The 20,936-nt window shown below is 48.9% G+C and overlaps 2 protein-coding genes across 5 annotated transcripts in view; one reads left to right on the plus strand and one right to left on the minus strand.

Annotated features, from left to right (window-relative positions):
* The window catches only part of USP43 (ubiquitin specific peptidase 43), a 49,173-nt gene extending 46,346 nt beyond the window's left edge, over positions 1-2,827 (plus strand). For all 3 annotated transcript variants that reach the window (XM_032498783.1, XM_032498784.1, XM_032498785.1), the window contains one exon: positions 1,028-2,827. In XM_032498783.1, the coding sequence (XP_032354674.1) occupies positions 1,028-2,118 (1,091 nt within the window). In that variant the 3' untranslated portion in view covers positions 2,119-2,827. The remainder of the gene's footprint in view (positions 1-1,027) is intronic.
* Positions 2,828-5,293: 2,466 nt separating this feature from the next.
* Positions 5,294-15,940, minus strand: DHRS7C (dehydrogenase/reductase 7C). 2 transcript variants are annotated; one of them, XM_014552618.2, is made up of 7 exons: positions 15,783-15,940; positions 15,419-15,578; positions 12,689-12,801; positions 11,098-11,308; positions 9,048-9,140; positions 6,497-6,652; positions 5,294-5,553 (listed from the first exon to the last, which is right to left on the minus strand). In XM_014552618.2, exons 2-7 carry the CDS (start codon positions 15,570-15,572, stop codon positions 5,345-5,347), a joined length of 936 nt encoding a protein of 311 aa, XP_014408104.1. In that variant the 5' UTR covers positions 15,573-15,578; positions 15,783-15,940; the 3' UTR covers positions 5,294-5,344. The 2 variants fall into 2 exon arrangements, with proteins under 2 accessions (XP_014408104.1, XP_006177009.1); XM_006176947.3 differs by having other exon boundaries at positions 11,098-11,311.
* Between the last annotated feature and the right edge of the window lie 4,996 nt (positions 15,941-20,936).

Here is a 20,936-nt window from a genome sequence, read left to right on the forward strand (position 1 = left end):
TGGGTAATACTGACATTTTAACCATATTAAATCTTCCAGTCCATGAACGTGAGATGTGTTTCCATTTATTTATATTGTCTTTCATTTCTTTTGGCAGTGTTTTCTAGTTTTCAGTGTAAAAGTCACCTCCTTGGTTAAGTTCATTCCTAAGTATTTTATTCCTTTTGATGCTGTTATGAATGGAATTTTTTTTTGTAACTGATTGACTGTTTCTTAAGAAAATATGTACAACCTTGAGTATATGTATGTCCCCTTTAAAAATGTTGAGATTTAGGAAAGAATTAAGAAAAAAATCAATACGCAGCACCCCCACAGTTCCCTCTACACAGTTCCCTTGTCATTTTAGTATTTATTTTTCCAGACGTCTTTGTATATTTTCACACATACGTATCATACACACACATACACCTACACATATATGTGTGTATCTTTTTGCAGGCTGGATTACTCTGTTTTTCTAGACTATTTCTTGCTTAACAATATATATCAAAACCATCTTTTTAACTATATACTAATGTTGCAAAACACAATGGAGGTCTATCTGGCAGTTCTGATAAAATTAAACAATCATCTTCTTTTACTTTTTCTTTTTAAGCCCAAAGTAGGATAGCTGAGATTCTTGCATTTGAAAGACACAAGGACCGCATTTGACCTAGAAAAGCAGGGACTTTTGCTGAGCATTCTGTTTCATGGCAGTATTTAAAGACGAATGAGGATGATGATAAATCTTCGGCCAGATGGTTCAGAGGCTGAGCTCTATCGGGAGTCCGCTCTGCCTGAGCGTGTGGCTGCCTTCACTGACGCTGGCGTCAAATGTGTAAATGGGTTCCATGGAACAGCGGGTGTAAATTCTGATGCCCCGAGGGCAGGGGCCATAGTGTCTTGCCCACTTCTGTGCCCCCAGGGCCCAGGATGGTGCCTGGTACGTCAGAGGTGCTCAACCAGTGCCTGTTAGACGGGCATTGGGATTACTCTTAGCGCAGCTGGAGGGGTGCTCGGGCGCTAATGCTCTTGGTGTCTCTTTCAGGAGGTTTGGAGGTCAGGCCTTTGGCAGGAGGCGTCCAAGGCCGCAGCATCAGCATGAAGGGGCCCGGCCCTTCCCGAACCAAGCAGGGGGCCTTCAAGACTGTGCCCCTCCGGTGGTCTTTTGGCCCCAGGGAGAAGCCACCACCGGGGGCATCTGTCGGGTTGGTGGAGTACTTGGAGTCCAGACGGAGACCTCGCTCCACGAGCCAGTCCATCGTGCCGCTGCTGACCGGCGCTGCCGGCGGGGATAAGAAGTCCGCAGCACCGGGGTTAAACGCCACCCTTTCTGCTAAGGGTGAAAGTGAAGATAGTGGGCGAGCCAGCGAGCCAGTGCTGGCTGGGGCGCCCTGCCCCTCGGGCCACCCTGGCGACTCAGATGGCCCCAACACAGCAAGGAAGCTCAAGGAAAACTCTAGTCAAGATATCAGGCTGCCCAGACAGTTTGACCTGCCCCTTACGGTGATGTCCTCAATGGAGAATGAGAAACGAGCCTGGCCGGAGGGCCAGAAGCCCACAAGCTGTAAGGGCAGTGGCCCGGTGGGGAGCAGGGGCAGAGTGCCCTCCCCCAAGGAGGCTCCTAATGTTGCCATGTTTTCCAGAAACAGTGCAGACAGTCACCGAAATACCTTAGGCAAGATGAGGGCTAATGCGGACGGCAGGGACTCGGAGACAGACCGATTCCCACAGGGGACCCTCACCCTTCTGAGGGCTGTGTTTTGGAGGAAGGAGAACAGGAAGGGTGACAGGGCCGAGGTAACCCCCCAAGCGGCCCCCCAGGCGGCCCCAGGCTCCCTGGTGAGTGGCAGGCTGAGCCCGGCTGTGGACGAGCAGGCTCGAGGCTCGTCCCCATCCCTCGGGATTCGAGAGAGCCTGACCAGGGGTCCGGATGGCCACCCAGAGAGAGACGTCCGGTCAGCGCCCAGCTCTCTGCGCCTCCCTCGCAAGGCTGGCAGGCCCCCGAGGGCCAGTACTCTCGGCACGTCACAGATGAGTGTTCCCGGGGAGCAGGCTTCTTTCGGAACCTTACCGAAGGTGAAATACCACACTCTTTCCTTAGGTCGGAAGAAAATGTTACCGGAGTCCAGCCTCTGATGGTGTGTATTCTAGTGATGGGTGACGCTGGCTTTCTCGAGACTCTGCACTGAGCACCTGTAGATTGCTCGTGTTGAGAGTGGGATTTGGGGAAGCTGGTTGTCTTGAAAATAAAACAGTTTTTCGTCTCTGCATCTAGATTTCCAACACCTAATACCCCAAAATACTCCATGTTGTTGGCTGCTTTTATACTTCCAGACCACTAGAGGGCGATGTTGGGTAAGCATAATCATTTCAGGACAAGAAATGCTGCTTTATTTAAATTCCAGCGTCTGAATACTTGTACTAAAGAGTGATTGGATGTGGGCAAACATAACTCTGTAGGGAAGCCTAGTTAATGAGAATTTTCAAAATCAAATCAAATATAATTGTCTTCTCCTATTTAAAATTTTTTTTTTTTTTTGAAATAGTGGACTTAACAGGAAAATCTTTTCCTTTTAATGTTTCTCTGGGATAAAGCATTAAAGATGCCAAAGAAAAAGTGGTAGTGATGGAAAGGCAGGATTCTAGGAGAAAAGAGATGGGAGAGAAATGATTCAGATTTTAGGAGAGTATTTAATATATAACAAATAATTGTATTAAAGTTTTTCAAGGTATTTAAAAAAGAGAACTATTTTGATACTAGGAAAAAAGGAAGTTCTTTTTTAAAAAAAAATTAACTAAGCTCTATGTACAATTTTAATAAAAGCTCATCAGTGAAATGTGTAAATGGCTGTCTGAGTTACTCAAGTTAGACAAATGATCTTGTAGTGTTTCTGCTGTGTAAACATGGCTCATTGCTGTTGATACCAGAAAGCCGTTGATTTGAGTTGTGTCTGAAAATTTAAAGGACTTTTCATTAAAATGACTTGCGGTTCTCTAAGTAAATAGAAATCTCCCCAGGTCTCCCTCTGGAGGGCACATATTTTCAAGGACCAGAGTCTGAGCCTGTCTTTGTGGACCATCACTTTGTTACTGACCAGGGTCCTTGGACCCTTTAATCAATAGAAATCGATAAGAGGCCAGACGAGGAATTCAGGCAACGCTTTATTGGCGCTGGTGCTGCAGCATGAGGGAGCAAAAACAAGTAACAGGTTCCCTTCTCACTCCTGGAGGAGGGTGCCTGATCCCGTGAATGGGGTGAGGGTGGGGAAGACTGGGTCGGTGGATTTGCCTGGGCCTTTGGATGAGGAGCTGTTTCATTCTCTCATGACATTAGCCTTAACCAGACTGCTTCTTTGGGCTCGGTAAGCACACGGAAAAGGATGCTTGTGTCTCCTTGAGAGAACAGCCCCCAGTTTTTTCTGGTTCTTGTCTGACAAACTTCAGGCTATTGGCTGCACTGGTCAAGATGCAGGCCCGAAACATATATATTCAAATCGGGGTGTGTTTCCTAAAGATGCTGGTGGCGACTGCCACAAACGGGGTGACTTAAAACAACAGAAATGTATTGTTTCATGATTCTGGAGGCTACAAGTCCAAAATCCAGGGCAGAGCAGGGCCTTGCTCTCTCTGAAACCTGTAGGGGACGACCCTTCCTCGCCTCTTCCTAGCTTCTGTAAGTAATGTCAACATAAATAATCAATAAACAATCAATCATAATAGGAAAGAGTTCTATCTGAGCCAAACCGAGGACCAGCCCAGAAGCCTGCTTCCCAGGTCACTCTGAGAAGCTGCTCCGGAGAAGCATGGCCCCTCCCCCACCTCCAAAACATGGTCCCCTCGGCCCCGCCCCACTGTGACACACCAACCTGAGAGGAGGCACAGCCCTAAAGAGACCCCCAGGATCCGGGTCTGGGTTGTGGCCAAGCTTGGCCCGGAGCCCAGCACTGGGGTGACCCCAGGACCGGCTGCCTGCGGCCCTGGCTCCAGCCTTTCTTGTCCCGAAGCTGCCACCTCTGTCTCTGACCACCAATCACATTTCAGTCACTTTCCTGATGCATTTGTTCATGCCTCAGCCCCTACCCACCATCCATTCGTCCCTCATCCTAAGCACCACTCTAGTACCCACCTCCCCAACAAAAGCAATAACATAGAAGGTTTTCTTGCTGACTCCAGACCTGCTCTGCCTTAGCTGACCCCCTTAAATTCTGGCTACACATCCTGACCATCAGCTTTATCCTGGGGTGACCTGGAGTCCCTGGTGATCACGTGATCCTGGACACTTTGCTTTTTAAATCCAGGCATATATATGTGCATATGTGTACCACCTATGTGTTAATTTGGTAAATGGCGTGGGTTCCAGGGGAAATTTGAGCCCTCTTTCATCTATAAATATTAGAAAAATTTGCATCAGTAGTTACAATATCAGTGCAAAAAATGTACCCTCCACTTTTCAAGATCCCAAGAATCATTAAAGAAAAACCAAACCAGGAGAAACACCCATCCAGTAATAAGGATGGCGGTTTTAAGAGTTTTGCTTTGAGAAAGGGAGAAAAGGCTGGAATGAGCTGGAAGCCCCAGGGCAGGAGTTCTCAGGATTTGTTGCACCTTGGAAGCAACTGGAAGAAGTTTTAAACAGCTGTGCCTGGGCTCCTCTTTGGACCAATTAAATCCGGGGGAAAGGGCTGATTCTGATAAGCTGCCAGGCCGGGGCGTTACAGCTCCGCCGTGTGGCCACCCTGGGAGCTGTTAGCCCCACGCAGCTCTTTCAATTCAAATTAATTCAAATAAAATAAAATGAAAAATTCAGTTTCTCAGTTCCACAGGCCACATTCCAAGGGCTCAACGGCCACTGGTGGCTACTGGCTAACATCCTGGACCCTGCAGGCGATAGAATATTTCCATCACGGCAGGAAGTTCCATTTGGCAGCCCTGCCCGAACGGGTCACCAAATCCAGCTTCTGTGGCTGGGGCTGACCGGGCAGGTCACCCTTGTGTAAAATGGAAGGGGTTTTCTGACTGAGTCCCTGGGCAGGCTGGTGGCCACAGTGTGTGTGTGTGTGTGTGTGTGTGTGTGTGTTGGACCCGTTATGGTTCCTGTCTTTCTGCTCGGTTGTCACCCTATAGAGAAGCTTCTGGAAGTCTGTCCTAGGAATGTCATGGCCCAGACACCCAGCGGCCCCATGGGACCGGGCTGGCCTCCGAGCAACCCCACTTGGATGGAGCGAAGGTTGGAAGATGTCTCATGCTGGGAGATGTTCTCATGTGGGGGAGTGGAGGTAGGCAGCGCCGAGAGGACAGAGGAGCCAGCACCGGCCAGGAAAGCCTTTATTCCCCTCGAGGTGACCGGTTTGTCCCCCAGCAGTTAACCCTCCTCTGGGACGCTGAGTTTCTCCTTCACCCCACAGGCCACCACGGCAAAAAAGAACTCCGGGAAGAAGGTGCGGATGTACACAGCAGCCTTGGGGATGGGGTTGGCCATGAAGACCTCTTGCTTCTTCCGTCTCACCGTGCGCATCACCTCCTCCGCCACATCCACCGGGTGCACCCCGTAGGTCAGCTTCCTGAAAAAGACTGAAAAGCCCGAGGAGGGGGCGGAGCTTCTAGCCTCTGCAGGACACGGAGGGGTCAGAGCCCTGCGCCCGGGGTGAGGAGCGTGCGGTGCTGGAGTCCCAGGCTCCCCGAGCCCTGGGGAGGCACTTGACCCCTGTGCCTCAGCCTCCTCATCTGTAAACTGGGCTCAGTTTCCTGCCCTATTAACTTCGCAGGGTGGTTGTGAGCCGTGGAAGGGATGAGAAAGAGCTTAGAAGAAGGGGCCAGATGTCTGAAGGGGCTGTGGTTTATAACTGTTGCAGATTTGGGCTTGTCTGGAGCCCCCGGAAACCACTTGCCCACATCTTGGTTCATCCTGATTCCCTAATGAAGACAGAGCCTCAGGCGGAGTGGAGCTGCTCGGTTCAGAGCATTCTAGAATAGGAACAATTTACAGAGCACTCGCGATGTGCTGGTTGCAGCTCCAAACCCTTTATGAGCTGGAACTTTTGGTCCTCCCAATGGCTACACGTGGTAGGTATTACCATCAGCCCTCATTTTCCAAAGGGGAAACTGGGGCACAGGTGCAGGGAATTGCCTGTGGTCAGACGGGGAGTATGTGACAGAGATGAGCTGCAGATGCAGGCCGTCAGCTTGGGCTCCGTGCTGCTTCCTAGGGCACAGGGGCCGGGGGTTCTTAAAGACCAAATCCTGGCTCTTCCACGTGGGAGACTGAGCCCAGAGACCTGCAGTCATGTGGCCGAAGGCAGAGAGCCTGTGAGTGATGGAGCGCAGAGTCTGCTGGTTGCGAGTGAAGATTCCATCTACCTGGTGCCTCACGGCTGAAGTTGGGGGGTCTCTCCCTGCCGTTGGCTGGGTGCAGGGGTCCCACGGCCCCCAGTCTCATGCTTCGGGAACACCCTCCACCCCCACCCCGGGGAGCCCTCCCAGCCCCTGTCCCTCCGGCTTCCCTCTGAAAGCTCACATTTCCAGACGGAGGCCTCCCAGTTTCCTTGGCCGGGCAGAACATGGTGGGACCGGATGAAAGCGGGGCTCACGGTGCTGACGACCACGTCGTATTCCTCCACCTCCGCCCGGAGGCAGTCGAAGAAGCCTAGTGCTGCGTGCTTTGAGGCGGCATCTGGAAGAGAAACCAGCCGGGAGGTGAATGCAAATCCCGGCCACGCTTCCCAGGGGGACGCTGGAGACACACGTTCCTACAGACTCTGCTGAAAGAGGCCTCAAAAATTACAGCCCTGCTCCTCACGCCATAGGGGAGGACAGAGCCGGGCAGACGCAGAGCTGGGGCTGAGTCCAATTTAACCACTTGTCCACAGCGTGACTTTGGGTCAGTGGCTAATTATTACCTCCGAGGCTCAGTTTTCTTATCTTTAAAATGGGCATAATATCACGCTTGCCAAGTGAGAAAACGTATCTGAAACACCTGGCACTAGCGTGAGTTCTCATCCCTTCCCGGGAAGGCTGATTCCCCAAGGGAGAGTGATTTCTCCAAGGTCCTGAGGTCAGTGGGGTTAAGGATGCGGGTGCTGGGTGCCTCACCTGTAACCTGAGGACCTGGTGAGGCATAAATAGAGCGGAGATATTACTGCTGTGAGTTTAGAACAAGAAGAGATGTGTGAAACTCCTCACACAGCGGCCACCTGGGAGACCCTCTGATAAATAGGCAGTACTTTCACAGTCACTCCCGTTCATAGCAGGGGCCCAGAGTAAGAGCATCAGCGAGCAGGAGTTCAGGGCTCAGTCCTACAAGACTGTCCCCCAACCCTGTTCAGGCTGATCACAAGTCCACATTGTCACCTGTACTTCTGACCAACTGGCTGTATACTAGAGATTCCAATGGTCCTCTCCTTGGGTTCGGTTAATTTGCGAGAGTAGCTCACGGAACTCAGAGAAACCTTATACTTACTAGGTTATAGGTTTATTATAAAAGGATATAACTCAGGAACAGCCAGATGGAAGAGATGAACAGGGCAAGTTATGGGGGAAGGGATCAGATCTTCCATGCCCCTGCGGAGTGTACCGCTGTCCCCAAACCTCCGCGTGTTCACCAACCTAGAAGCTCTCTGAACCCCCTTTCCTGGGCTCTCAGGTATCTGACATTCTTTACTGGGCGTGTTTCCCCTAACAGACTGACAGCCCCAGGTAATGCCCACCTTATCACTGCCCTTCACAGATCTAAACCTCTTCCCTTACCTCAGCCCATCAGAGACTTGTGCACAAGCTGATCAGGCACCTTGTGACCCGACCTTATAAAAGACCCCAACAACCAGCCCCCTCGCCTGTGTGGCCCGCAGTTGCCTATGGCAGTGTCCCCTGATAAACGCGTTTCTGTGCTCATACTTTATCTCTGGTAAATTCTTTTACCAACCTGAGTGTCACCATGTCCTCATATGGGCTGCCCCGTTGTGTCACGCAATGTTTGGTGGCCCCTATGTGGCTAGGACCCCAGGGGAGTCCTTTGGGCTTCTCTTTCTCCCCCTCCCCACAGGAGTCTCCCTCTGGCTTGATCGGATGCTCCCGGGAGGCCGTTAGGGCGGGCCCTAATCCAGCCTGACTGGTGTCCTTATAAGAAGAGGAGGGGACGGCAGGGCTGCACACGGCGGAGAGACCATGTGGGGGCACAGGGAGAAGACGGCCGTCTGCAAGCCAAGGAGAGGGGCCTCAGGAAAAATCAAACCTGCTTGCACCTTGATCTTGGACTTCCAGCCTCCGGAACTGTGAGAAAATCCGTTTCTGTTGTCTGAGCCATCCAGCGTGTGGTATTTCTTTACAGCGGCCCCAGCAGACTAAGTCAGGGGCCCCACCCAATCCTTGTTCGTCCCTCCCTTCTGCCCAGCAGACACATCCCCAGCTCCTGTGTCGTGCGTGGTACTGTGGGCCGTAAAGAAACGTATGAGGCTTGCTCCCCACCCTCCCACATCCCACCTCATGGGTGGTGGGAGTGGCTCCACAATTTTCCCAGCTGGATCCCATGAACATGCACTGAGAAGCCCCACTCGCCCTCGGACCTTTTCGAGGACTGTCACTTTAGAATTCTCTCTGGCGCCTCTCCTGGGACTCTGCCCCTTTCCTTCTCTACCTCCTCCCTCCTCAGAACCCTTCATCCGTCTCCCGTTTCCGGATATGACACGCACCCCTCCTTTCTTTCCCAGTTGTAATCTTTCCTGTCCCTCAAGGGCATCTTTGCTGAGAAGGCGGTATCTGAGCTGGGACTGCGCACCCACGTCAGGAGTGTGACCTTGATCTGGCACGGGTCCCGTTCAGCCAGGGCACGTCCTGGCCGCCTGTGGGACGCAGCTTCTGGGGGTGCAGGAGGAAGGCTTCTTTTTTATCTCCCGCAGTCACCTGAGTGCTGTAGGTGCTCAAAAATAGGAGCTGAAGGGAAGAAAGCAAAGCCCGCGGATGCCTCCATCCCTGGACCTCCTTCCCGATGCGGCCATACGCCTAGTCCCAGACACAGCATCTCTTGTAAGACAAGTAACGTAAGACGAAACATTTTTGCCTTAGCAACTTACAGGCGGTGCGGAACGGGATTCCCAGCTTCCCTTGGAGGTTATTCACTAGCACGATTTGGCCTGTCCTCCGGGAGATCATGTTGGGAAGCAGGGCTGGAAAGCACGGGGCAATGAGGCCCAGTTACAGATCTGAGAGCGAGGCAGGCAGCAGCATGCAGACCCCTTCCCCAGACCCCCTCCATCACCTGGGGCCCCGCTGCCCTCCTGGTAATTAGATCACAGTGAGATGCAGACGGAATGGACCCCGGCCATCATTTATCCAGTGTCTCCTAAGAGTGGGCTGGGCCCAACTGGTGAATTGCTGGCTGATTTTAAATGACCCATCCATGTGCACGAGGAGACACAGAAATGGAATGACGCAGATTTCAACAGTGAGAAAGGTAATCTCTCTTCAGTTCTCCTATTGCTTCTAGTACGAAGTCTCAGGGTGATTCCAATAGGTCTTCAGTTTTTTATTTGTTTGGATTTTTTGTGGGAGGAAGTAATTAATTTTATTTATTTATTTATTTTAATGGCGGTACTCGGGGTTGAACCCAGGACCTGGTGCATGCAAAGCACTCCCATCTATCACTGAGCTATACCCTCACCTCTCTTCCAGTAGGTCTTTAACACCTCTCCTGCATGTGCTAAGCTTTTTTGAAAAAGGAAATACAGGTATGAACTACTATATATAAAATACAGAAACAACAAGGACCTACTGTATAGCACAGGGAACTATATGCAATATCTTGTCATGACACATAATGGAAAAGAATCTGAGAAAGAATATATATCTGTATAAATGAAGTCACTTTTCTGTATCCCTGAAACATTAGAAATCACCTATCCTCCAGTAAAAAATAAATTTAAAAAGTTTTTTAAGAAGAGAAGAAAGACCTCAGCACTTTGTCTTTGGAGAATTCACTATTTTGTTTTGATCTCAGATTTTCTTCTATTTATTGAGAGGGAAGGGGGTTTTTAATTTATGGTGAAATTTCCCCCTAAACCGAATTCATTTACAAATGAGGAGATTTAGGGAAAGCTGTGAGGTGAAAAACGGTCCAGGTGGAATAGGGATGTGGCAGAAAGTCAAAGACTCAGTTTTGCATCCTCACTTCGATGCCAGGGCACCCTGGGCGCTCGGAGGCAGCGTGACTGACACACCTGGGCCAGCCTGCCGTCTGTGCCCTCAGGGACTGGGCATGGGCACCATTTTAGAAGCTCTGGGAAGTCATCTCTCTGCTCCAGATACTTCTTTCCCTTCCTCTGCCGCAGGTCTCAAAAGCCCATTAGCAGGGAGATTCTGGCTGCAGAGAAGGGGCAGCTCTACAACCAGGCTTCCTCAGCCTTTGCCAGGGCGCCCACTCCCGCAGTGTAGACGTTCTCCCTGCTTATCGTCTCCCTTTTGTGGTTCTGCTTTGATGAACTTTATTAGTGGTGTGGGGAGGGGGGAGGGTTTAAACTCTTAGTTCAATTCCATGTCATCTCTAGGCACAACCCCTCCAGGCTTCAGACCTGCACTTGAACTTGGCAGTTAGAAATCTCCATACAGAAACCACCATCTGGCCCTTAAAAGGGAGATACCCTCCTGCCTTCCCTGTTTCTGCAAAGGAATTGAAAGGGCTCTGGGTCTCTTGTAGTTGGGGATAAACTCTTCTTCATTACTGAGGACAGAATTTCTACCTTTGACCAACTGTCCTGGTTAGGGGCAGATCAACCACAAGGTCGATGTATTAAGATTTGTGGAGGATGAAGACAATGATCCAGAGATGTGGAATGGGACTGGAGGGGAGCCACGGATATGAGGAAGCAAAGAGGAGTAAAGGGCGGGGCTTGGGGAGGGGGCCTCACAGGGACGGAGGGTGGAGTTTGCCAGTAAGAGACTTTCACAGTCCCTTTGCTTTTATCAACATTTACAGTCAGATGCTGAAAGCATTCACCAAATAAGCAGGGATTTTTCTGAGGGGTCTGGAGACTCCATCCAGAATTGGACGCCTGCTGGGTGACATAACAGAGCCCTCTCCAGCAGCCAGTGGCCCAAGAACCCACGGGAAGGTCAAACTCACGAGACCTTTGGTCAGTGTGATGGGCCCAAAGTAATTGGCGTCCATGATCTTTTTATCGAGCTCCAGAGAAATCTTGTGGGCAGGCCCCTTCACCTTGACGCTGGCGTTGTTGATAAGGATGTCCACACAGCCGTAGCAATCTAGGACCTCTTTGGCCACATCCTGGACACAGCTGATGTCCGAGAGGTCCAAGAGGACCAGCTTCGGGGTGAATGTCTGCTGGACCAATGAGAGAATCAAGGTGCGTGTGAGAACATCCCCGCAGACCTGGGGGCTTCAATCTAAGAGATACCCCTTTTGAAATTCAGAGCTCATGGAATGACTACAAAGAAAGGATGAGGAAGAAGCAGAGATGATTCTGGGAGGAAGGAAATTGATGGAGAAAATGCATTCTTGCGGACCAGAGCAACAACATTCCAGACATGCAAATGTGCAGTGAGAAGTCTGAACTTCGGGTCAGGGGGCCAGAACCAAGAAATCCAAATGGAGGCTGTGCACTGATTCCAGAGGTGATGTCATTACTTACAACAATTCTGAGCTCTTTTTTGGAAAATGCTTTCAAGCTGGCTTCCAAGCCACAACATAATCTGTCCAGTACTTTGTAACCACATTTTGTTTTTGACCAAAATCATACACTCAACACAATACCTTTGAAGCACCATCTATGTGCTGGGCATTGTGTTTGGCTTTTAACACTTTCTGTTGTCAAGATGCTCATGGTTTAGAAGGGGTATAGGTGAGAAAATTGATGATAAACGCAATCCCAGTGTTTGACAAACACTAATCCTGAGATATGCCTTTCAAAAGAGGGCTCCCTGGTCAAGTTTATTTGGAAAGCAGACTATTATATGTTCTTCATGGATAAATATACACATATTTACATATCAAAGGCTCTGAAAAGTCCTGCAGTAAAGAAACAGTCAGACAAGCTTGGCCTAACTCAATATGTCCCACACAGTTGACCTCAGAACCTTGTTTTTACTACCTAATAACCAATAAATAATACCCAATAAGACCCCAAGAAACACAACTTGGAGAATGCCCTGCTGTCCTGTTTACCTCCTCAAGTACCAGGCTTAGTTCTAAATTAGTTGGGGCTATTTCCCAAACCAAATTCAACAACAGGGGCAAAGATTAAAAAAAAAAAAATTTCTTAAACAATGCTCTGGAAATCCTTTGAAAAAACCAGCCTTGTGCTCACCTCCTATATAACTTCATGGAAGGAGACGTTTCCCTGATTTCTTGGAAGGAAATATTATTTGAAGTATTATTTTTAAAGAATCAGCCATAAGTGTTTATACCCAGAGCCCCCTATCTGTAACAAATTCTATCTTCTGGATCCTCTTTGAGTCTGACTTAAATAGGATGGGGGGTGGGGAGGCCCGAGGGCTGGAGAACACATTTTTGGAAGGGTGGGTGGTCAAAATGAGTCAACCTACCAAACTGGCCGAGGTACCTGTGTCAAGATGAATGAGGCCATTGCCTTACATTCCCCCAAAGCAATCACCAAATTTCACCCAAGGAGCTGCTCGCTGACAGTCAACGCAGGACTAAGGACGCCGGAAGTTAGCCACGCTGGCTGCCGGAAGGCCTTACCTTGCTGGGGTCCGCCACGCTGCTCAGGGCATCATACAGGCTCTGCAGCCTCTCCCAGCTCTTCCCACACAGCACCAGCCTTGACCCGCCGGTGTGGAACACCCGAGCACACTCTGTGGGGGAGAAGGAGGGCAGACAGGGCGCGCCGTGTGGATGACACCCCTGAGGGTGAGCCCCTCTCTCTTCCAAGTGCAAGAATTCCAAGAATTCAGGTCTTGGAGCCATGAGTTCCTTTAGAGTTCATTTCTTTCAGCTTCCTCTGGAATTTCTTTTTGTTTCCAGCCTTAATGTGGTGGCCTCCCGCGAAGGGCAGCTCATAGTGGCATAAAACAGCCCTTCCTCCATAGGAAAGTTCTGTTTACTAGGACTTCCTTAAACTGGACAGGAAAAGGACCCTGCCCAGCAAGCCCCCAGAAGCATCTGAACACATGCTGGGAGTTCCCTGTCGCTGGGAGCCTGGACCGAGGTCTGAGTCGCCCTGAGACATCTCATGGGCCCCCAACCCTCCCAGAGCAGAGCGGGGAGAGCTGAGGCTGCCCCGGGGGTTGGTTGGATTATTGAAGACCCCACCGTGGTCTTCAAGATCATGAGTTGGCGCCCCTCACTTTTTTCTTGCCTTAAACTTGGGAAATGGAGCACTTGGAACTCGGAATTGTTGCGGTCAGCAGCGAGCTCTGGCCAAGCATTTATTTAAGGTCACACCCGCCCAGCTTCTCAAGTTACTTTTAAATACTCGGACTTTATTTTTTTCTGCTTTGCCTTTCTTTCTAGAGTGAGCCCATGAGAGACTTAAAAAAAGAGCAGTGGTAACATGACAGAGACTAGACCTTATTTCTCTGAAAATGCCATTTTGCTTCTGAGATGTATTTCCTAAATACCTGATTTGCACAATATTTAGCTCTAATAGAATGAGACTTACATAAAATAAATAAGACTATAAAACCAAATATACATCTCTCAGCAATAGATAGAACTTAAGTCCCATCTAGTAAAACAGGAAGTCAGGACAGTTAGAGAAGCTCTGAACAGCCCTCTGAAGATTCTGAGCAGGATGGAATCGACATGTGGAGATCGCCCGCCCATCAGCAGCAGGATGCACGTGCCTTTCTTGCATCTGTGGTTCAGTCACCAAGAGAGTCCGTATCCTGGGTACCAATCGAGAAACCCCCAGACACGCCACTAAAGGTAGTGTCTTTCTGTGAGCAGCCACGGAGCCCAGAAGCCAGCTCCTCGGGGGCCATCCAAGAGGGAGGAGCAATCAAGGTGGCAGGGAATTAAGGTGATGAAGGGGTCTCACGTTGGCAGCTGGCCTGTTGCTGGAAGGGCGTGTTCTACTTAAAGAACAGGTTGCTGTGAACACTGACTCCGAGTGTCTCTGGGTGGGTGTCTCTGGTCCGTTTCCCCAGGGCACCCACTACTGTCAGTTGTCTTGTGTCTGGTTTGATTGGCAAATGCGTGTGCCCTGGCCGGTCCCTGTAGAGATGGAATTTGTGGTCCCCCATCGCCATCCCTTTTGAGTACTGAGTCTAATGGTGCAGGATATCCTTCTTGTGAATTGCTTCTGGGGCCCACGTAGGGGCCACCCGGGAACCTAGTTTAACTGCCCGGCTCTTTGTCTTCTATCTCACGTGGTGAGCCCAAGCTGACCACTCACTGAAGGTGGGCTGCCAAGGAGGCGCTGAGAGAATTCCCAGACGGGAGGTTGCAAATGTTCTCGTGATGGCGCGGCACGGTGGCGGGTGCCCAGCCTGCCCGCAGGCCTCTGTGGAAGGGCTGGTGCTCATCTTGGTACTCAGGATGTAGTGAACCCAGTGGACACCAGCTGAGTGACCTAGTGAATGTTTGGCTGGGGGGTTCTGCATTTGATTAAAAATAACAAAAACAACAGCAAGAATTGGACCCCAACTATATGACGCACGGGGCTGCACTACCATTGTTGGGAACTGAGAGAGTCAGAAGCTTACAAACCTAAGGACAGTTACTATCTCTTATGTCACAGATGCCACCAGAGGAAGGGCCCTCTGACACCATCTAATTCAGGAGTTGCAATGGTAAATGCCTTCAAGACCAGGAGGTGATGATATGGTTGAGAGAATCCGAAGAGTGTGAGACAAAAGGGATTAGTGGGGAGTGTGGTACACTGGTGTCTGCATGTCCTGCCTAGATCTGTTCATCCTTATCACCCTTACTAACACCTGAGTGCTGCCCACTGTAGCTCCAGGCACTGTTCTGAGTGTTCTCCACCTATTAATTAATTTATTCATCACAACAACATTATGAGGCAGAGAGGACTGTATCCTTGCCTTCAGAGGAGAAATCCAAGGCTGAGCAGGGCGGCCCCCAGCTAGTAAGCGGTGGAGCCCAGACCAGAACCCAGCTCCCGAGTCTGGCCTTGTAACCAGTTCCCTGCCCCTGCGGAGGGCTTTGCATTTCAGAATTTCTGGAAACCCCGTGACAGCAAAACAGACCATAACTGCAGACTGATTTTGGCCCTGCAGGCTGTAAGTTTGCAACCCCATATATTCCAACCCCCTCAATTCTCAGGATAGGAAGCTGCAGCCTCTGGGGGAGAAGACACTTGCTGCTTAATGACAGATGGTAGGAGAAAACACAACCTTGATCGCCTTCCCCCGCCCCCCACCTCTGCCCAGCCGGCTCACCCGGACGCCACCCTGTCACTGCTTGTCCTTCGGGGCGGGAGTCGTACAAGTGGGGGCGAAGCTGGCTTACCCTTGCCCAGTCCTGAGATGGCATCGGTGATCACCACCACCTTGTTCTGCACGGCTGACTTGGACCACAACCTGGACACCTCCTGGTAGATGAAGAGGAGGCCGCTGATTCCCAAGAGCAGCAGGGGCAGCGCGAGCATAGCTGTGACTCCCATCTTGTTCTGGGGGGAAATGACAAAAAAAAAAAAAAGAAAAAGAAAAAAGAAAGGTGTTGGCTTTGCAAAGAGACGGGATCGGGACCCGGGGCGGGAGGGGGAGGCGCACTCATGCACCAAGCCCCGAGCCTCCTCTCCAGGGAGCTCCCGGAGGGCTGCTCCGGCCCGCGTGCTAATCCCCAAATGGTCAGTGAAGAGGACGTTACTCACCGTGTCTCTGAGCGCAAACGGAATCCGGGGGCCTGCCCTCCCAAATGTTGATTGCAAGTCTAATTAAAATGGTTCTGCATTTTTTGGAAAGAAGTCCTTGTGTTAAGGCCACTTGCTTGGGCCCTAATGACTATTTATAGCTCTCAGAGCACTAAAGGGCTTTTGGGGTAAATATAGTGTCTATTCTGATACCCAGGGACACATGCTGGCCGGGTCTGATTTCAGAGTCCCTGCCAAGCCATTTAAAGCTCTCCCGCGTGCCTCACTATAAGAGGTTTCCATTGCAGTTTGGGGCTGAGCGTTAGGGATCGGGACCTGGGATTTCAGCACAAACATCCTCGCCCTCCCTTCCTGTAACCCTCGTATAAGGTAGCTTCCAGGTAGCTCAGACCTGGCATGGCAGGGAGCCACCGGGCCATCCCTTTCTGGCTGGGGGAGAAAAGCACGGAAAATCTGTTAAGCGGAACAGAGCCTGTTGCAGAATGAACCACTTGGAGGTGTGACGTGAGCTATTGGAAAGAGTCGTTTGGGGAGCGTTTCTCTTTAATCAAGTTCTTCCACGTCTCTGAGCCTTAGCCTCCTCACCTGTAAAATGGGCAGAACAGTCTGATCGTGCAGGACTTGTGGGAGAACAAAATAAGATACTGCATATCAATAACAGACTCCGCCCAATTAAGAATGCTAGGAATTTATCCCAAATGTTCAATATTTTAACTACTTAAGGAATCTCAGTAGGATCAGAAACAGAGAGACATACACAGCTAAAGTCCCGTTCCAGTACTCAACCCATCAAAACGCAGAAGACCGATCATAAGGATGTCCTCATTTGTGTGGGGAGCATCATTGGGTTGGCCAGGAGCCGGGGCAGGGAACAGTGCTTGGGGGTGGGGATGGGGAAACTGCATTTCTTCCTTGGAAGTTAAGGTGACCATGAACACTTCTTAATTATGTATAATAAACACGTACACACGCAAACACCCAGCACGGTTCCGGTCCATTCCTGTGCCTGATGGTTTCGGTTTCTCCCTTCTCTCTGGCAATGTTCCCTTAGTCTGGGTTGGTTTTCCTTGTTGCCTTCCCTTAATGCATGTCAGGACCCATTCCTGAGGATCTTGGACAGGGTTCAGAGGTGAAGGATGCCAGGGCTGAGTCAGGGAATGGATGTGCACATATTTGGAGAAACAGTAAACAGTTGGGTCAATACCATCTATTCATGGCCCGCTAACCCCAGCCCATGCATGTTCTCTGGGCTGGAACGCAGGTCCTGAGAGTTCGGTCCTTCTTTTCTAGCCAGGGCCGCACTCATTCTGCTGCATAAAGCTGCTTCACTCCTGATCTTCCTTTAAAGGGCGAGTGTTTCTAGTCCACGGAGGCATTCATGCACAGGCGGCAGGGCTCTTGTGGACGGGGAAGCAAGGATGGGGCAGGGTGGTGGGTTGTCGGGCCAGCCTGACAGCTAAAAAATTATCTGGAATATTCAACCTTAGAAAGAAACGAGATTCTGACACTTGCTACAACATGGATGCATCATGAGGACATCAGGCTGCATGAAATAAGCCAGTTGCAGAAAGACAGATACTGAATGATTCCACTTCTGTGACGTACCCAGAGCAAACAGAGACGGAAAGTAGAATGATGGTTGCCAGGGGCTGGGGGGAGTGGGGGAATGTGCAATTATTGTTTCCTGATGAAAAACCTTCCGTTTGTCGAGGTGAAAAGAGTTCTGTGGGTGGATGGTGGTGATGGTTGCACAACAGTGTGAAGGTCCTTCATGCTCACTGAGCTGTGCACTTAAAAATAGTTAAGATGGTAAGTTTTCTGTGCATTTTATCACCATAAAAAATTAGAAAAAAAATTTACCTGTTTTGAAAAGACAATCTCAATATGAAATGATGTCTTTCATCTAAAATGTGAATCCGTACAAGACACTTTCACGTGTAGTTTGTGGACACATCTGCGTGCAGTAAATGTGCACAGATATGCAAGGCGTGGCTCCGATGGTGGTTACTTGTTGGAAGAAAGCAGGGAGGAAGGGATGGGGAGGGGGTGTGAGGCGTTAGTTGAATCTTTTAGATTTCTTTTCTTTTCTTTCTGTTTTTTGATAAGAAAGATCAGTGGCAACCGTGACCAAGCATTTACTTCGGGTAAATCTGACCAGTGGATACATGCATGTCCCTTACACTATTTTATAATATTGAAGTATTTCCTAATTGAAAAGGGAAAATAAAATGATCACACGGAGAGGGGAAGGGAAGCAGTGGGTCCTGAATGACATCCTTTTGATCTCATCTGACCGCCCTGATTCTCCCGTCTTCAAACTGCTGTCTTCTCTCCTCCCACAATTTCATGGTGTGGAAGATGTCGCTCCTGCTTCATGTGACAACTTAAAAAAAAAAATCCACCCTCCTTGTGAGAGGAGACGTGGACCCCTTGTCCCCAGCCTGGTTGGGGAAGGTCACTGAAGGCTGCTTCACACAAGAGGTTTGCTGTTCAGAACAGCTGACACCCTGGAAACCGCCTTGCCTGTTGGGGCAATAGATAGACAGAGGCCATGGACTGTTTCTGTGATAACTGACCCCAAACAAGCATTTTGCTAATTCTAGAAAAGGAAGGAGGTTGATTCCTTATTTCTAGGACAAGTGGTGGTACCTGGAACACTGTAGACACCTAATAAAATTCACTGAATGGTTAAGTAAGGGGGGACAGCTTCCAGGATAAAGACGTTTGGTGGATTTGCACTCATTTGATGCTGGCTTTCTCTGGGACACAGTCACTGAGATGTCACCCTTGTTCCACCAACTCATCGGCAAGGGCGCTGACTCCCGTGTCCCCGGGTACCCGTGGGATCTGACGCAGTGCTTTGTGGGTGGCGGATGCTAGCAGTTAATCCTTCCTTGTGCTGAGTAAGTGCCGGGCATTGTTCTAAGATCTTCACGTGTGCTAATGCCAGCCAGTCCTCACAACCTTTAAAATAGGTGGGATTATTCTCCCAGTTTACAGATGAGAAAACTGAGGCAGAGAGACACGCGTGACTTGCCCAAGGTCCAGGTGAAGAACTCGGATTTATATTCAGGCTGTCTGACTCCAGGGTCTATGCTCTTAATCGTAAGCTATATTCCTTCCCACAAAATGCTTAAAAAAAAAAAAAGGCCTATTGTTGGGGCATACATACACTCATATAACAGATAGATACTCTCTCTTTCCACACACACATGTATATACAAATACACACATACGTATGTGTATATGTCGGGGGGGTTCTATTTGCTAACCATTATTCTAGATGCTGGGGGGAACAGAGAACAGTTCTTGCCACAGAGAAATATTTACAATCCATAGATATAAAGAGATCATTTCAATGCACTAAGGAATGAAAATCCACCTGAGTCTGTCTTATAATAAAGATAGATGGAAATGAGACACCTTGGTTCTGTTTCTTGATCTGGGGAGGGGTGCTGGTTACACGGCTGTACTTTGTCTGAAAATTCATTAAGCTCTACACTTAGAGTTTGTGTACTTTTCTGCATGTGTGTCAGACTCACATAAAATCAACATTTAAAAATTTTAGAAGGAAGCAAAGGCCTCGGGAGGTCAGAGGACGTAGCAAGAAATCAGTTTTGCCTTGAACCTCAGGAGCCCACCGGCCTCTGCCCCGCCCCGGTGTCTAACTGATCACTGGCTGCTTTCCCCAGATGCCACCTGTGCTGTCTGACGATGTCCGCTGCTCTCACGTGACTCCACAAAATTCATTTCTTCCATGGCACCTTCAGCCACAGTCTTTACAAGATTTATTTTTCCTGAGAACATGGAGTTCTCTGTGGGAACTTTCCTAGTGGATTTCCTTTCCTCTAGGATCAGAGTCTGTCTCTGTGACGGTGACACAGAGCCCACCTACACAGACGCACGGGGGTGAGGAACCGCATGGAAGAGCACACGCACTGAAGACAGCCAGGCAGAGAAAGACAAACACCGCCTGACAGCACTTGTATGTGGAATTTAAAAAAATGGCACAAATGAACTCATTTCAAAACGGAAACAGACTCACAGATAGAAAACAAACTTATGGTTACCAAAGGGGAAAGGTGGGGAGGGATAAATGAGGAGATTGGGAATTAGCAGATACAAACTGCTCTATACAAAATATATAAACAAGGTCCTACTGTACAGCACAGGGAACTATAGTCAATATCTTGTCAGAGTCTGTAATGAAATAAAATATGAAAAGGAATATATATATGTGTGTGTGTGTGTGTGTGTGTATAACTGAATTACTATGCTTCCATCAGAAATTAACACAACATTGTAAACTGACTATATTTCAATTTAAAAAAAAAAAGAACATGCAGACTGTAGAAGGCAGAGGACGTTGGGTACAAACCCTTCTGCTCCAAGTGAGGAAATGGTCCAGGGGATCTCAGCCTGCCTTCTCTGAGTTGGGTTTTTTCTGGTAAAACAATCCATCTAATATCACTTCAAATATGCTTGGTTCCATAAAACACGATATTCCATGGGACTATCCTCCATTAGGCAGGTACTCAACAGGAGCCCCGAATATGAAGTTAGCTGGGTTGTCCCTTATTCTATGACAGTATACGTGTTACAGTTCAGCATAAGCAGGTTGAGTAATTTTATTTGAAACATTCAGGATTTCCTTTCCAGAAATACTGTGTTCACTAAACACATAAATACATTTTTTTAAATGAATCTAAGCAAGAATGCATTTAGGGTTGTTAGAATTTGTCAGTCCATTTCTTTTTTTTTTCAAAAACCCGAATTATGTGTCTACCGACCTGTGACCTCAGTAACATGTTCATTTAAAATACAAGATGATCGATATAACATTATAACAGAACACATGAGGAAAGAAGCAGTGCCCCATTGCTTCAGACAAGACTTGCAGGTTTGCAGTGTTTATTTTTAGAAGCAAAAGTGCCTGGCAATTTCATTTAAGCACAACAATTCAAACATTTGTTCCACTTCACTCTGATAAGATGTCATTCCATTTCTACTGCTCTCATTTTATTTCACTATTTGATTATCCTTCCAAATTGATTTTCCTATAGGTAGAAATTAGGAAATTGAGAAGAAAGTATATTTAAAAAATAAAGCAAAACTAATTTTTAAATTCATTTCTTCTTGATGAAAATTTTAAAA

This window comes from Camelus ferus, chromosome 16 (genome assembly GCF_009834535.1).
Source record: "Camelus ferus isolate YT-003-E chromosome 16, BCGSAC_Cfer_1.0, whole genome shotgun sequence".
In the NCBI taxonomy this organism is placed as follows: domain Eukaryota; kingdom Metazoa; phylum Chordata; class Mammalia; order Artiodactyla; family Camelidae; genus Camelus; species Camelus ferus.

Excerpts from the sequence above, each read along its gene's own strand:
- DHRS7C (XM_006176947.3), bottom strand. The coding sequence starts at position 15,572 with ATGGGAGTCACAGCTATGCTCGCGCTGCCCCTGCTGCTCTTGGGAATC. Across the intron at positions 11,312-12,688 it reads GCGTGGCGGACCCCAGCAAG|CAGACATTCACCCCGAAGCT; the intron begins GTAAGGCCTTCC and ends TCATTGGTCCAG. Across the intron at positions 6,653-9,047 it reads AATCCCGTTCCGCACCGCCT|ATGCCGCCTCAAAGCACGCA; the intron begins GTAAGTTGCTAA and ends TTTCTCTTCCAG.